Source organism: Phallusia mammillata, chromosome 4, assembly GCF_965637545.1.
Source record: "Phallusia mammillata chromosome 4, kaPhaMamm4.hap1.1, whole genome shotgun sequence".
Lineage (NCBI taxonomy): Eukaryota > Metazoa > Chordata > Ascidiacea > Phlebobranchia > Ascidiidae > Phallusia > Phallusia mammillata.
The window spans coordinates 18,523,048-18,540,660 of record NC_137255.1 but is presented as its reverse complement, the minus strand read 5'-3'; the positions used below and the strand labels follow the sequence as shown (position 1 = coordinate 18,540,660).

At 39.7% G+C, this 17,613-nt stretch overlaps 1 protein-coding gene and 1 long non-coding RNA gene across 2 annotated transcripts; one reads left to right on the top strand and one right to left on the bottom strand.

The window, feature by feature from the left end:
- Positions 1-1,409: 1,409 nt before the first annotated feature.
- On the bottom strand, positions 1,410-16,891 carry LOC145223375 (uncharacterized). The gene is made up of 23 exons (XM_080089793.1): positions 16,718-16,891; positions 15,697-15,742; positions 15,442-15,617; positions 15,283-15,373; positions 14,792-14,977; positions 14,525-14,656; positions 14,331-14,453; positions 13,996-14,184; positions 13,670-13,744; positions 13,363-13,580; positions 12,905-12,974; positions 12,797-12,833; positions 12,652-12,710; positions 12,518-12,572; positions 12,349-12,441; positions 12,020-12,204; positions 11,160-11,329; positions 10,715-10,821; positions 10,305-10,346; positions 9,933-10,169; positions 5,621-5,807; positions 2,250-2,589; positions 1,410-1,901 (listed from the first exon to the last, which is right to left on the bottom strand). The coding sequence occupies exons 1-23, from the start codon at positions 16,849-16,851 to the stop codon at positions 1,470-1,472; spliced, it is 3,384 nt and encodes a 1,127-aa protein (XP_079945919.1). The 5' UTR covers positions 16,852-16,891; the 3' UTR covers positions 1,410-1,469.
- Positions 6,829-8,766, top strand: LOC145223378 (uncharacterized). The gene is made up of 2 exons (XR_013859471.1): positions 6,829-7,766; positions 7,976-8,766. It is a non-coding gene; the product is annotated as an uncharacterized LOC145223378 (long non-coding RNA).
- Positions 16,892-17,613: the final 722 nt, after the last annotated feature.

The window sequence follows — 17,613 nt, the reverse complement described above, 5'->3', positions numbered from 1 at the left end:
AAACGTGCCTAATGCGAAACGCAAATTACCAGTAGTCGCCGAATCAAAGACGCAGAGATCAAAAGGACGCGAAGACGTAATTTGTATGCAAATTTAAACCATTCCGATCGCTGGGAACCCGGTTCAAACTTCACAGTTTAAGTTTCGTCGCGTGTCGCGAACTTTAGGTGCGAGTCACAGCCTGTTGCGAGACCCAAAATAGCGGGGATCTAATTTCAGGCGAATATACACAACTCGGCACGCTTTATGTCGCAAACTTGCAAGATGACTGATTTAGTTGTCTTTTAGTGAACGGGAGACACGTCGCTAAACAGGCCCGGGACGTTTCAGACGCCGACTGCTGCACAGAGATCAAAGACAACAAAGGAAAAGTGAGATGTTGAAACAAGGAAATGGGAGCTTGGCGTGGGAAACTGGAGATAATCCTTCTTGAGTGGCTCCGTGGGGCGCGTTATTCTTCATTTAAATGTCCACGGGAGGAAAAGCGCTTCATCCGTGGATGGCTCAAGATTTCATGTCGGTATAGTGGGTCTGTATTTTTTGGGCTGGTTTGGACACTGCGGGTGGTCCCATTCTGTCTTGAAAATATCTCTTTGCGGGCATAAAGACGGTAATTGCATCTATAATGCAGTTAACATTACCTAAGCATAGAATTGACCGGCGGCTCGTATCGAATCAAGGGGAAACGCCGATTTCTGGCGGGGTCGCTAAGCGCATTATGTACGCATGGCTGGCCAAATTGAATGCATGCAGCCCTAAGTCGATAATAGAGTTACAAACGGTTTCGGAGCATATAATGTAGCTCCTTCAAAACATGTTTGGTTACTGCGGGTAGCTTTCATACAGACTCAAATGCCGAAGACATTCTAAACTCTATGTAGCGGGAACTAAAGTTCACTGCACTTACACCTGAACTGAGTTTTAAGCCGCCATAGTTGGCCTGCTTTTTTAATTACCCCTGCCTTGAAACAACAAGGCCACGCTTTGTTACTCATCCGCTGATTTCTGCCGAGTGTCGCCCAAACTCGGCTCGGTGGTCGAAAGCAGCGCTGCGCAATGCACTGTTTCGCTTCTAAACAAGACGCGGAATTCGTCGCAGCCTCTAATGGCACTACCACCGCTTAAGCCCCAGCTCGACCCTTCGGGCAGACACACACCAGGTGACATCTCAATTTTACGCTCATCGAATGACAGGGGCAGCGAGGGGAGATTCAAGGCAGCATAACGAGCGTGTGACTGACGCGTGCATTGACATGGGTCGACAGGAGCTCGCCCTGACCAGAATGGCACGAGGCGTCCGGTCGTAAGTGACACAAAGAAACGTTCAACCTTGCCGCGAGCGCCAACATGGTGACACTTTGATGGTCGTAAAAGTCTTGCAAACGACACTCAAATTGATATGCGCCGACAACAATACAAAGGTTTATTCGAAACGAACGACAGCGTTACGGCAGTAAATCGACACTAGTTTATTTGTCGGAGCGATTCGACGTTCCAGCTTGAGATGTAGAAGACTCCAGCGAGTCGACCTGGAGCTTCGTAAGCACAAGCGCTGGCATCCGTACTCCAGAGCCCAACTGGTTTTCAACGACCCCATCTGATTTTGTACGCGCCACGGGTGCGGCGTTTTTCGCGTCAGGTGCGCCAGTGGACACCGCGCGGGGTCGAGCAATGCTCAGAAACTTGGTCCCAGTCGAGACCCCGGTAGCCCCACTCCGGACAATTTGTGTCTTCTTTTGCAACGCGTTGTCAGGTAAAAACACCACAGGCCCACCCTCGCCATGTTGTAGGGGTTTTGCGATTGGCCTCGATATTGTGACGGTCTGCATTTCCTTCCGCGTCGAAACTCCGTCCAGTTTGATGACTGCCGATCGCCCTGGAACCTGGCTCCCTGGTGGTATCTGTAAAAATATAGTTTTTAGGCATGGAAGAAATTAGCAAATGTCAAGTGTTATGAAACAGGAAAATTTTCGAATATTGTGACATTACATGCACTTGACGTCACAGATTAGTTGCTCCGTTTTATATTATTGCCTTAACCTTTGAGATGGTATTTCCAAAATAAATGAGAGAAAAGATTCTCACGCTGTAACTGAAATTTGGCTTTTACATTTTACGATGTTTTGTAGATTTGAAAACAGCGCTTTCTCTGATTAGATACTGTGGCACTGGTTTTTCATACAACTAGCGGTTACGAATAGATGTTTGAAATGGAAAATACTGAAAAGCACGAAATTCTTTCAACTAACTTTAACTCCAACTTTCGATGACTTCGCCAACGAGCTTGCAGCGCTTCCCAGCATCAAATCAACGAGCGGTGTTGATGACTGGGTAGAAGTCGGCTGCTTCGAAACGTCACGTGACACGACCCGCATTGTTGAGGAGGGAGCCCGCACCGAGCCAGACGTCGCCATGGTAACGGGTTTTCGTGCGCTGGGCGAAAATACGAGTGGGATCGGTCGTGGTTTGCTGCCTCTGGACATTTGTGGAGACACTGTGGGTCCGGCCTCCTGGACCAATGTGACCTTATTAGTTGTGCCAGAGGCGGAAGAAATGATCCCGGAGAGCCCCGAGGATGTAAGAACGTATCTGTGAAAAAGCAAAACAAATACTAATAAAAGTTTTGTTGTGACTACGCATTCGAACTTGGGAGTAAGTGGAAATGAAAACTTCGCCGTCCTAATCTAGCGTTGCAAAAACATACAAAAATGAACTTTGTGAGAAAGAATTTGCCATGACTGCAGGTTCTTTTTTAGACGCACGGCGAAGAGTACGTGGTAAAGGGCAAAACCAACATATGGGCGTATACATTTTTGTTCTGGATGACGTAATCAACCTTGCGCTACAGCAAAACACTCTCGAATTTCTGGCCAGGTTGCAACGATGCTTCGGGCCCGAAATTGGAAACCCAGCGGCGTGGAAAAGCGAGATTACCAAAAACTGCTGCTGACAGACTTTGGCCCGCGCTCGAGGTAGAAATAGTGGCGGGGTCACGACCGTTCGCTGACCTGCAGAGGAATTCACCGACTGTGAACAATTCCGAAACGCGATGTACCGAGAAATAAAAAGTGCTGAAAGTTTTTTATGTTTAAAACCATATTTGCGAAATTTGAAATTTGATGACCGATGTTTGACACTAAAACGAGTATTAAAAAGTGGCCTTTAAGCCGGTTGGTTCTGGGCAAATATGCAACCATTTTGCTTAAACAAAATTTTGCTTAAAAAAAGTATTTAACGTACTTAGATGCTCAATGCTCAAACATCTGCAAATAGAGGAATGTATCTTCACGTTTTTTAGTATACCGCATCTATATAAATAGCAACGCTTATCGACGCACACAAAAAATAGGAGAAAATCGCTACATTTGGTCGACTTTCATACAATAATTGCGTGGTATGTTATGATTTGAAGTTACTGTTGCCTTTTACATCTGCGGTCGTGCGGAAAAAGGCCGGGATAGGCATGAGGGCGCACGAAATAATGTTCACAATTCATTAACCAAAGCAACATGAAAATTTGATGTCAGCCCATAAGGTCACGTCAGGGACGACCAAGGACCGTTTAATTTAAGCGGTTAAGACTCAATTAAGAGTGAACTTCAAGCGAACTAAAGCGGCCACGGTGGTCACGGCGCAGGTGAAAGACGAGTCATGAAAGCGATTCGTAGAAGCGATGCGCGAAATATATTCAAGAAATCGGAACGACCGACACGCGTCTTCTCCCGCGGTTAAGTGGTTTTCAAAACGAGGAAAATTGGAAAAGCGGGTCATAGTCAAGAGCGTAAAACATTCCCAATAAATATTTATTAGTATTATACGGGATAAATTCCAAGTGTCATCAATGGTTGTACTTAAGGTAGCTTGTGGCCGAAGCATATGTGTAAGAATTATAATACACCACATAAGATCAACAAGAACGTTATCTAGGCGCCACTGAATACAACTTTAATTCGGTTCGATGTAAGCTGTAAATCCAGCCACATTTAAATCTAAAATTAGAGTTGACATTATTACATACTTAATCTTCACTATAACAAGGGTCACAGCATTTAATGCCGTCACAACGCAAATCGCAACTGAGCACAACGCACAGCTTAAGCCTTCTATAAAAAAAATCCCATGCGTTTTACAAACAACCACTGACCCTATTATGACGATCGCCCGTTCACGTGACAAGCATGTGGCGGAATTTCGGTAGCGCTATTTTCAGATGGCAAGAATTCATAGAACTCGATGTATTTTCGGCCTAATACGGCATGTTTCAATGCCACGAGGGTCGCCAAAGGGTTCGACAGGAGGGCTTGGCGTGATTAGACAGGGGTCGTCGAGTGGCCTGTGATAGGTTGGGCAAATTACGTCACCGTTCTGTAAGGCGATAAACTAAACAGATACGAGAGATTGACAGATCATAGAAAGGATTACAAATACAGTCAAACTTCGATACTATGCCACCCTTTGGGACCGAGAGAAAGTGGCATAGTAGCAGGGTTGTTTTCAAACATAGCCTTGTGACGTGACAATGTACTGTAATGTCACGTTGTGTTGTATGTTGTATACGTTGTGTTATAATCGTATACGATTATAATTTATTACAGTATACAGTATAATTTATTACAAAAATACGGACAGATCGTGCCTAGAACAAACAAGATCTGTTAGTTTTGCGGTGACACAAGCACAGAACGGCATTTACATAACTCGCTGCAAAGCCGTGAAACCTCTTAACATGACCATGTTTGTTTAATCAACGATTTGTTTTTCGTGTTTTCTGTGTTTTATCATGAGCTCAAACCGAAAGTTGTCAGAAGGCCCAATTTTCAATCCATAACCAGACCGTTAATACAGTAATACTGTACTCTCATGTGTCATAGTATCAAGGGTAAGGGGTGGCATAGTAAATATATTTTCTATTGAATTTAGTTGGTGATGATCAAAAATGGTATAGTAGCGAGGATGGCATAATAGCAAGGTGGCATAGTATCGAAGTTTGACTGTAGTCGCAACAATAAAAAGTGCCACGAAATCAGAATATAAAGTTTGTGCGTCATGTACGGGACAGGCCAGTTTCCAGTTTCCCAGAGCTAAATTAAGGCTAAGTAATATCACGCATGTTATATTCGAGCCTTGTAATTGGGTTCAAACTAAGGCCCAAAACAACAGTGCCATTAAGATATTTCAAAAAATCCCAATGCTTTCGATACACTACAATTTAAACTATTTTAGGACCGCACTTTTCCCCGTGGTACGTAGTTTCACGGCAAACAAAAGCTAACCCAGTACCAGCTAAATTTGCGCATTTATTTCATCCTAAACACAGTTTCATTTTTTTACAACCCAATACAACAGCAGTTGCAATTCCAGTACGTATATTGCACATAGCGCACTGCAGCAGAACAAGCGAGTGTAACTAATCTTGATAAACACGCGCGTGTCGGTTTGACGCTTAGCTGGCCACAGAAACACAATTAACTCTCGACCGCAAGCACACAAAAGACTCATCAGGTAAGCAGTGAAGAGTTCAGGTTCGATGTTAAGGTATCGATCATAATTTAGACTCACCTTGCATTTACACTAACCCTAGATAGGTTTGTTTAAGCGCTGTAAGCGTAAAAGTGTTTACCTGACTACGGAAGGTTTGCTCTTGGACAGTGATACGCTCGCCGGGGCTGGAGTGGTCGTTGGATTGAGAGGACGCGACTTTTGCTTGTAGACCCGACTGCGCCCCTTAGTGGTAGGCGTGCGGGTGGTTGTGGTTCGAGCTCCGATTGAGTCGAAGCTGCTGCGACGGCGAACGTTCGACGACATTCCTGCGAAAACAAACTCACTTGTTATAGTGTCTAAAGTGGTTTAAGTTCCGATATTTTTAATAAAGCTCGCTGTATGAAAGCAACGTTAAAAAACATTGTTTGAATAAAAAAGAACAGTTTCTCGCAGATATGAAACCTGATGCTAACATTTAAGATTGTTGGAGTGTGTAAAATTTAAGTATTTTACAAGTTTTTAAGAAACCTTTGAGGCAGTGGTTCTTAACCTTTTTTCCTTGCTGCACCCCTTTCAAATCACCAACCCATTTTCGCACCCCCTGGGTTTTTGTATTTATATAGAATAGACCTAACCAACCTTAAGGATACAGCACCCCCGCACCCCCTAGGAACAGTTCTCGCACCCCTTGGGGGTGCTGGCACCCCTGGTTGAGAACCCCTGCTTTAAGGTAACAGTATACTTTTTTTAAAGATAACGTCATGTACTCTGTTTACCTACGGTATGTCACAGTTTTTTGGTAATTGCTTTTAAATCCTGAGGCGATATTTACCAAATACAGACGGTGTTTATTTAGCGCCACAAGAGGTCGTCACGGAGCGACTCGACCGAAACCCCAAGCCGGGGTTGAAAGTTTAACTCTGCTCACCCGAGACGGGAGGTTGAAACGGCCCGGGAAGACAGCCGGCGCACTTCTGCTTGCCAACAAACTCGCGCCATGACATTGTGCAAACACATCAAATTAACTGACTGAAACCGCTGAGATAGTTTACGGGCAAAACCGACAGGGAGTGGCTATTCAGTATTTTTATATGCGCCATGACCCTTTATATACGTGGTTCCAAGCCTGCTGCCATTACAATAACACACAAGTAAAAGCCATTTTTTCGGTTACCTATAGGGTCTATGTAAACTTTGAACAGGGTTAATGTTACGCATGCCTAACCAAAGTGTGTAAAACTTTAGAAAGATCTTCCTAACAAAGGTGTGTCGGATGGGACGTCGACTATTTATAATAAAATTGTATTAAAAAAGCAATACTCTTTTTTCATTTTATACCTGGCAGCAATACTGCCGTCTTTTGGAAAAACCTAGTAAGCGACATATTTTTCAAAATGCGTTTTTTTAGTGGAATGGTTACTTAATGTTGGCTAGTTTTCTGTGTTAAAATTTGGAATTTGAAAGATATATAGTTATTGATATATTTACGGTTAAAAAACCCTAGTAAGTGAAACACAACGCTAAAAGTATTTGGCAAAACCTAGTATTGCTGTTTGACCAATCATGACGGTCGAGTTCGTCACGTGACAACTTTTTTCTGACAGCTGCGTGTTGTCGCCTTGCTTACATATCTATTGGCGTTGTGATTTAGTTTTGTTTGCTATTAAGTAAATACCGGTATTTTAAGTTTGTTTAGCTGTAACTATACCATCCAGTTTCAGTGTTTGTTTAATATGGCTACCACAAGAGGAAAACTAATCTTGGCCCTTCAAAGAAAAACAAAGAATGAAGCTCCAGTTTCCAGGTAGTTTGGATTAAGAAACTTGCTTGCCAGGTTACACTTCTGAAGGCATTAAGGTAGAAATTTAAGTTGAGATGAGAAACACATTGTTAATGTCCAAGAGAATAAAAGTTTGAAATATTATAGTTCATGTAAGTACACTTTGATTTCAGCATCATAGCCATAAGCAAAAAATAACACATAGATTTGGCTCAGAATCAGACTAAGAAACAGATTATTGTGCTGAAATTAAAACCGCAAGTGTGGATGATATTAATCATAACGTGAGTAGTTGTTGTCATTTGTAGTCTTATCTGACATGACTACTGAGCATCATTTAACTCATCAAATGATCAGGATTCAAAACTATTTCAGCTCCAAAATGACAGTTCTTGGTTAGGAAGAATTGTGCCACTGGACCAAGATTCAGATAGTTTAACCAAAGAAAATCCATATGTTATAATTTCATCTAAGCTTGAAAGTTTACATGCTGAACCTATTAAAGGTATTTTTCTTTCACGCTTGAAACCTTGCATGATGTTAATTTATGTTGTTAAAGGTTAATGATGATTTTTAGCTTATAAAATATAAATGTTCACAAACAGATAAACATAATTGTTTAAGTTTGCTCATCTCAAAGTTAACCATTCCAATGTTTTATTAATATTGATAAGTTTTCATGTCTAAAAATATTATAAAAACTGCTGGTCGCAGGACTTTGCTGGAAGAAGGAAATATATGAAGGGCACTATTCATAAAACTGCAATGTTGGAGCAAAGATATCCTGCTGCTGTCTGAACTGCCTGGTTGCTGTGGTGCCAAGCTCACAGTTTGCAAAGTGTTTTATATAAACAAATTTGGGAATAAAAACTGATTGTTTATAACTGAACATACGAAATGGTGCAAATCTGGATTGATAGTGTATTTTTCCTCTCTTTTTGACTAGTTTTGTAAATATATGACAATTTAACAATGAAAAAATAATATTGACAAAACCTTTTTAAGGCAAACAAGCCTTTTTTCCAAAATTACTGAAAGCTGCATGGAGCTTTATTCTTTTTTTTCTTTCTTTAAAAGGTCCAAGATTAACTTTCCTTGTGTGGTAGCCATATTAAACAAACAATGAAACTAGATTTTGTAGTTTAACAAACTATATTTACCAGTTTTGCGACAACATGCTGTTGTAAGAAAAAATGACATGTGTTTAGTAAATCTGTAAATAAAACATACATAAAGAAGCTACCTTTCTAGATGTTATATGTTTTTATTTGTTATGTAAAAGCATCTTTTTGGGTGCCAATCAATTGATGGTTAAACTGCTTGATGTTTTCATGTTAGACTTTTGTAGCATGGTAAGTTAACCACATCAAGAACTCACAAAAGTTTATGACATGTTTTGTAAAAGTATCTTTGCCATGTGCTTGTGATGTTGTTGAACAAATATACTTTTTATTGGTCCTCAGCACTAGCATGTTGCTATTGCTAATAAAAGGTTTTTGACTGAACATTTGTACTCCAGCATTCTTCAAACAGCTTGAAAATTGGTGACTTAAATGTAATAACACAGTTTATGAAAAAAATAAAAAGCTTCTGTTTGATTTGTGAAGGTGATAAAGCAAAAAAAATCCATCTATTGTTCTGAGCCTAGACTTTTCCAAATTATATTTTAGTTAGTTTTGCATTTCTTATCCGGTAAAACCTAGTATATCGTTTTTTCATGGATAATAAACAAACTAACAATATGTCGTGAACTGTAGGTATGGCAAAAAATTTTTACTGTAACATGTTTGTGAAAAACACCAAACAGGTAGACAAAAAAAATATTTTTGGATGCTAACCAACATCAAACGCGTTTTGTGCTTTTTCTCGAAAACTTGAAAATTGCAGTTACTAGGTTTTACCAAACGACGGCAGAATAGCATATATAGACAAATTTGTCCTGACCAAAAGGTTTCAACAAAATAGGGTAAGGTCAAACTACTGCATGTGCCCTTTCTCGTAAACTATGAGGGAAACCCACAACACGAGCTTTTCCGTTGAGTTAAATTTGCGCATTTGACCAAAGTGATTTTTTCGACTTTGTTTCAGAACACCGGAAAAACACACAATTAATTTGACGTTTGAGGAAACGAATGAACGAACTTTACGGTTGATTAGTTTTCGAGTAAAGTTTTGGTTCCGGCAGCTGCAAACATTCTGGGACGAAAAATTACGGGGAATTCTATTATTCAACAACGGTCCACTGCCCTAATCATTGGAGTGCCAAACCGCAGCCATTCATAACGCAATTACTAAAAATAGCGGCCAAAGGGTGGTAACCTCTCCCCGTTATACATAGCTTAACCCAAATTTTTAAAATAGTTTCAGTTTTTAATCTTTTATCCTATTTACTTGGTTATCTCATTTTAAAACTTGAATGAAATTCGCATGCATGTGTGATGTAACAAAACTATTGGACAATAAAATAACGGAAAACCAGCACACACCTTACAAAATACAAAAATAAATTTGCCTTTTGTAACGATTTGCCCAAATAGGAACATCAAAACGGTTTATTACAACTTCGAAACATAATGCAACAAAGAGTGGAATAATTATGAAACCGTTCATTTTTCTAATGATGGATCCACTCGTCATGCGCATTTAAGTTTCAAACTTAAAACAAACCAACCTTGCATTTTCTTTCCGGTCGACGTCAAGAACTGGTCAGGAGAGGGCGACCGAGAGCCGACTCCGGTGTCCAGGTTACTTGTCAGCTGTTCCAGTATCGCAGTGGCTTGCTGAGTCTCGCGGTCGTCGCGTCTACTTCTCGAAGCCAGAACGGATCGTGATTGGTCGACGCTGAACGATTGCGATCGCGAGAAAGCCACCGGTCCTTGATTCACCATTTTCCGGCTGGTGGGAGGATCTAAGAACAAAATGCAACTTAAAGAAAAACTCTTTTGGCACAAAACCAGGTAAAGGTGCATGTACGTTTGGTTTGTGTCGAAGAAAATTACTTTTTTCCAAACTTTCAATAGACAGGAAAAGCATTATTACATACCTGGTTTGATAAGATTGATGGAAGCCATTGGGTTTGAAGCACCTAAATAATAGAAATATATTAAATCGCGTTATGTTCCAGTTCAGGTTATAAGGCAACATACTTTTTAACCTAAAAAACGTCTCATACAGTTCCGAAAATTGCAATGACAACAACGTAAAGGTTGGGCCCGAAGCCGTTTTTTTTTTAAATACCAAATTCGATTCGAAAGTTGGTAAAACTGCGGTACAAACGAGGCAGAGTGTGAATGCCGGCCCAATTTTTTTTCTGTTTTTTACCCTAAGGCTGAACCGGGCCTAACAAACGCTTAGCACACTGAGTACTGCTCGGCTCTGCCCATCTACGATGGAAATGGACTGTACAAAAATTTCTACAAAATTTGGGGCGCCATGATTTCAACTTGAACTTACCTAAATTCAAGGTGAGGCTGCCAGAGTGCATGCCACTTTTCACAGGTTGTGGGGCTGGCAATGACACGGCAGGTGGATCGGATTCCGTCGGGGTGGGCTTGGCAAACCTGAAAAAGTAACTTACTTATATAAAACATTCGTACACTGTGTGCAACATTACACTAGTGCGTTTCGAGAGATTTTCAAGAGTGGCGGAAAACTATTGTTTGGCGGATCCATTAAGTTTTAGGACTTGATAACAAAATGCTGGCGTGCATGACAATGCTAGAAGCCCCATTGGTCTTGATTTTATTATTTTATGTACAATACTTAGTTGCAAAATATGTCTTTCGAAACATCTTTTTACGTTTTACCCTACGAAGTGTGTCGCACGAAAATGGTTTCCAACAAGTTATTCCAGAAGATTTAAAGGTTTAAGAGCCACAGTTTAAAATCCAAGTTCTACCTGCGTAGGTCGGCCGATGGAGACATAACGGCTGTGTGAGAAGTTGCAGCGTCGTCGCTTTTATCGCCACCGAGTATCGCCGCAATCGCCGCTTCGGTCTGTTTTTCTGTTGGCTGGAGTAACTGCGATTTACGACGAGACAGAGCAGATGACAACTGGGCGTTGGGATCCTGCACAACAATTTCAAAAAAAGGGTTTTGGCCAATGATACATTTCAATTTAATCAAGCACAACTTAAACCAATGGTTATTTAAGTTTTTATTTCATATTTGTTGCCTGCCTTAGACAACCAGAATTAATTTTCCCACTGTGAGCAACCAGATTAATTTAACCACAACGCAAAAACTATTTGCACCAACTATGACTTTCCATAAGAATAACGTCATGCAACTTAAAACGATAACGTAATTGCCCCCTGAGAGTATTTACACACACGTTAAGACCACTGGCTTCACGAGTCTTAAAAGCATATAAATTAAAAAATCTCCTAACCCTCACTGAAATTGCTACTTTGAAATCAAAAGTCAGGTAATATGAATCACTTACCTAGGAACACTATACACGGACTTGAAAAGTAATTTAATCATAAACATTACTGCCAAGGTGCTGGTGTATATAGAATACATCGTTCAGACGTTCAGACGAATATACATCGTTCAGTTCCCTGTTATCGTCTGTGACGTCACTTTACACATCTGGCTTTTACCTTTTTTTCCTTAGTGCTTTATATACCGTGTTCTACAGCTTGATTGACAACCTACACTGATGATGACAACAGAGATTGTTGAAACGTCTAAACGATGTATTCTATATACACCAGCACCTTGGCAGTAATGTTTATGATTAAATGAATCACTTACCTTGGTCAGGTCGATGGTAATGCTGCGGGACGAGCCACCAGCGGCGTCACGACCCTCGAGTCTGTCGTGACCTTTGCCGTATGACCTTTGAACCTCGTCTCCATGCGCGCCAGGCATAGCAGTGAGACCGCTAATGGAGCCAGTTTGAAGGTTGAACGAAAGACCATGCAACTGACCACTTACCCCTGCAAAACAACATAAAAAATTTAAATATTTAATTAAAAAGAAAACGTGTTTGTCAAGTTTAATGATGTCATTTATGACGTCTTTCCTGCTGCACACGTAATAGAGTCAAGGGTGCTATTGACCACTTTTGTTTAAGCAATTACCTTCGTCATTTTGGTTGATTAAGAAGTCATCGAGCTGGGAAGACGACGACGGATAATGCCGAGACATAGGAGACGAGGATCTGTGTCTCTTGGCTAAAACACATAATATTCCGGCATTATGGCAAAACATACATTAAAACCACGCCTAACATACGAAAAACCCACTAACCTTGAGTATCCGCAAATTCCGTGTAACTGTGATGTCTTTTCCCCGTTAACATGCGCTGCAAAATATTTAAAGTTGTAGTTAAAAAGGGTTCTGTATAGCTAAATCTAAAAGTCTAATCGCCCATTTTGTAGTACCTCTGGTGTGTTGCCGCGTTCATGGCCAAACTTGAGTCTTTTCGCCAAGTGTTCGTCTCCTACAGCAAATATTACATTATTTTATTCGTATAGTTAGTTTATTTTAATTTAGAAAGACAAAGGTATTAATTTCAGTAAAACTTACCCATAAAACTTGACGATTTTTTCCGACAAACTCCACCCTGAAAAAAGTTCAAAATTATCTTGCAGTACAGAACAGTAGTTAACTGTGTTTAAAACAAAGTTTACATACCTCGGTACGATCAGCTTGTTCGGTGGCGAATATCGTGTGTAGAAACTCGCATATACATTCCAAAATTTTCCTGCCAGAAAGTTGTCATTAAATAAAATGCCAAAATGGGCACATCTTATTCAGTTTTTGTTAAAATCGGATGGACCAACTACCTAGCCCTGACCATAGCTTTATGCCTTTTTGAAGAATGTGGCAATGTTTTAGCGAAAAACATTTCCGACTTTGCCATTGCTATCAATCAGAAAAAGCCTTGGTCGAAACGTCACAAATGTTTCACAGAAAAGTATTGGCTGCTTTATGGATAGATAGAGTTATAAGATGGGCAAAACGTTACGTGTTCTTTGGACTAAAATCAGGTATTTTGTACAACGAACTATGTAACCTGATGGACGAAACGTTTATTCAGTATTTTCTGGACTTACATTGAAATACGAATTTGGAAAACCAAACCAACAAACCTGTCAGCCATCGACTGGGTAACGGCACATTGACGTTTAGTGTTGTCCGAAACTCTCAGCCAATCATCAGCGCCGTTTACAACCATCAGTGACGTCATAGCTTCGGTAAATGACGTTTCCCTTACGTCCTCGAGATCGCTCACGCGGCATGACATCGCTCGGTCGCCGACCACGAAAAGCATCGGCGTTGTGATGTCACACAATACGTCATCGATTGTCTGGAAATTGCACACACATGTAAACATTTCTGAGATGAACCCAATTATCCAAATGTTGTGAATTTTCTGAAAAAGCTAAAACATCTCACCCCACGTTCCCCAAACATGGTGTACAAAGGAAATCCCAAACAGACAACAGCTGCAACTTTTTCTTTAAGGCAAGCCTGTGAAAAATAAAACACATTTATGAAGTGCAGCATGTAACAACTATTGGAACTCCCAGATACACCATAAATCGTCAAACTAAGTGAGGGATATTTGACCTTACATAAATGATTTTCAGTGATTCTGCTCATCACATTATATTTATAATTTATTATTTAGTGGTAAATTAATCATAAAAACATACCCAGTAGAAAACATCTATCATTAATGACTGTGGTAAAAAACATTTTCGTGCTTTACATTAACTTACATGGCAGTTTAACAAACTGGCTGTGTGCCAGCCTAGCAATACAATCTTTCTTGTTGGATGCTTTGCAGAAAGTTCACGGATTCTTTTGCGAATGTTGTTTAAAGTCTGCCCCGCCAAATCATGTACACTCCACTTCAGTTTTTCCGCCATGTTGTCAGTCTCATCACTTGTAGATCCAGTTTGAATTACCTGCATAAAAAGCATTCTTGAACAAAACCTGATGGAAAAAGCTTTATTAGCAGCTACATTTTGTTAAATTTTTTTTTTTTTTTTTTTTTTTTTTTTTTTTACTTTTTCTGCATAAACATTTGTATATTAAAAGTACAAAATCTTACTTTTCCTATCTGACTGAGCAATGAATTCCAAAATCTCAAACGTCGAGAAGTAACAGGCATTGATGATTGCATTACAGTACACTGCACCACAATAAACAGAATGGAGTGGCCAAGGTTCATTTGCTGCAAAACATAGTAAATATTTCAAAACACTCAATGTAACAAAAACAAATGGTAAAGGTTCAGAAAGTAACCTGTTTCATATTTGAAACCACTGCTGTAACTGCAGGATCCCATGGTCTTTTTAAGAGAATACCGAGTCTTTCACTAGCCCCAGTACCAGTGTCACGAGAAGGCATAATCATTCTTTCTACCAATGCTGGCACCTATAACATTTTAAAAACTCTTATTACAGAAACTACAGTTTTAAATTACCTAGTTATTGTGTGAGTTACAGAATATAAGTTTCAAAAAAACTATAGCAGACAAACTTATAAATAAACAAACTAACAACAACTTACCATTGATCTTAGTGTTTGCATGATGTCTAAATAAATGGATAGTAAAGTTGTGGGCAGTTTTTCAATAAGCAGTAAATGTAACCACTGAGTCAGTTTGAGTGACCAACCAACACTGGTCAGTGCACTGCGAAGTCGAGCTGCTGACCGGTCAACTGAAAGTCGCCGCAACACTATTTCATCACTGTTCTGTTGAAAAGAAGACAATAGTTAAGACAGTGTTTTCTTGATTTTTCAACAAATTCCTCCCTTCAAAATTTAAAATATTTTCATTCCCCACTAATATCCTACATAGTGGATTCTAAACCATAAAAAATCATTTAAAATTGGGCCATTTATCAACCTCACAGGTAATATTTCCCAGACTTTAAGTGTCTATTCCAACCACATGCTAAATAAAGTACATTCCTTCTCTCAAGTTTTAAAATTCCTATGCAGTTGGGGACCACTGACTTAAGGTAAAAGAACAAGGAACATATTTTCAACATACACACCCCTTTGTAAGCCAGCCTTGCCATTTTCTCACTCTGCAAGATGCTTACTACACGATTAAACAATTTCATCTCCATGATACCCCAAGAAGACCTAAACAAAACAATAATTCAAATGCACAGTTTAAGTATATATACACATATAGCAGCATTGGGCCATACTTGTTTATTGTATCTTCCCACACAAGCTCTTGGTCATGTAGTGCAAAGCTTTTGTTTGCTGTGGCAATGGCATGTCTTTCACATTCATTCATTTGCATTCGAGCTTTCTGGTCAGCACAATGCCAAGATGATGAGCCAATTGTGTTGGGATTTTCGTCGCATGTGTCCACATCAATCTGGACAAAAAAACACAAACTATTGTTTCCAAAACAACTTGAACTAAAATAATAGTTTCTTTGCACCCAGGATATTTACCTCACTGTCCGAATCGGAATCATTCTGGTCAGAGTTCTTGTTTGGTCTGCAATAGTAAATGCATGGGATGAAACAAAAGTTGTATATGATGTAGTGCAGGGGTGGGGGACCTGCGGCCTAAAGGCCGCATGCGGCCTTTTAGGGCACTAAGTGCGGCCTTCGATGTCAGAATACAATTTAGGATGTTGATAATACACACTGCACCAGGCGCTAAAAACTAGACAGAAACGTATTTTTTACCTTTATTCCACATTACTATTTGATTGGTTCTAGGGCAGCGGTTTTGAAACAAGAGCCAAATGTTTGCATAAAGGTACACAAAGCGATATCCGCAGAACTGCCAAGAGACCAAGGTTCTACAATCCTACTTGTGTTGCAAAAGAACAATTGTTTGTGCATAATCGAATGTCTTAAACTCGTCTGTGATGTCACAAGCTGCTCTTAGATTGATATTGATAAACAAGCGAGTTTTTATGCTAATAAAATCCTGAATGTGGTAGTGAGGGAGAGAATGTAGTGACGAATTTTATTTAGCTTGGACCGTAAGTCCAATAGCACATCAACCATTCTGTAGGTCAAAAAGTTTGAAGGCCACTGTCCTTGGTCTGAGAAATAGTCTGTGCGGCCTGAACGAGTGTCGATAAACCGTTTGGCGGCCTTCACAAACAAAAAGGTTCCCCACCCCTGATGTAGTGTATTACATTGCCAAAATACTGGTATGTTCCCTTACAAACTACACAAAAGTGACATAAAAGCTAAATTGTAAAAGTAATATAAACAAAGTAACAAACATATAGTAGTATACTTTATGTATTTGAATAAAACGTACATGTGATAAATGCAAATGCCAAAAATATGGTAAAAGTTGAGACACTACATTCTGTATAAGGTGAACATTACTCATGTTCATGTAAAAATGTATGCCTTACAATTTATGAGCAATGCTTTGAGCTTTTGGGCCTTTGGGGCATACAAAATTGTTTGTTTTATATTTGATTTATCAAAACAAGATAGTTCTTACCTGATTTGGCTTGTAGCTCCAAACAGTTGGCAGGGAGTCAAAACTGTTTTTACCGGAATTATTCGGCTAGAGTCCTTTAAACGCTCTTCAGACCAATGTTTGGTGTAGCAGTGATCCCGTTCAAACCAAGACATTTTATTCAACACTTACTATACAGGCGGCTAGTAAAAATGCCTAAAATGAAAAAAGATACTTCAATCAAAGTTAACATTAGTTATACAGACCTAACGTAAAGTAATTCCTTCGTACGTTTTGCCTTGAGAATAGTACTGCTTGCTGCAACACTAAACCACACACATGCAAAATGCAACCAGGCTGGCTGGACAGATGAGATTACCGGTATATCTACGTCAAGATACTTGCATTGCAGTATTAACATTTACGAAATGTGGTTGCCCTGAAAATTATGCAAAATTAATTAGCCTAATTTTTAGATTAAAGTTTAATCAAGAGGCTAGCCCATAGCCGGTGCCGGACAAATAATACTTCCAATCTTGGACGAAGATAACTCCAGTCACGATTTCCAGTAAGACGTATTTCCAACAATCGGGCCCAGTGCCATGATAAATAATAATAACTCCAGTAATGCAATCTAAAGTTTGGAGCAGGTTTCAATTCAATTAATTATATCAGCATAGAGTTTGCTATTCGGATCTTTTGGAAATTCACCTTGCTGGCCTACAGTATCCTATGTAGCCTACCACAAACTTTGCTTTAACACTTTGCAACAAAATAAACCATCCCTATTACATAAAAAAGATTAAAATAAAACAATTACGTTTAGTTATTAACATAGCATCTGTATTAAAAACGTTAACGTAGCAGTTCTAACTTTGACTTAATTTTAACACACGAATGCACAGTTCAACAGCACGCGTATAAATTGTGCTGAACTG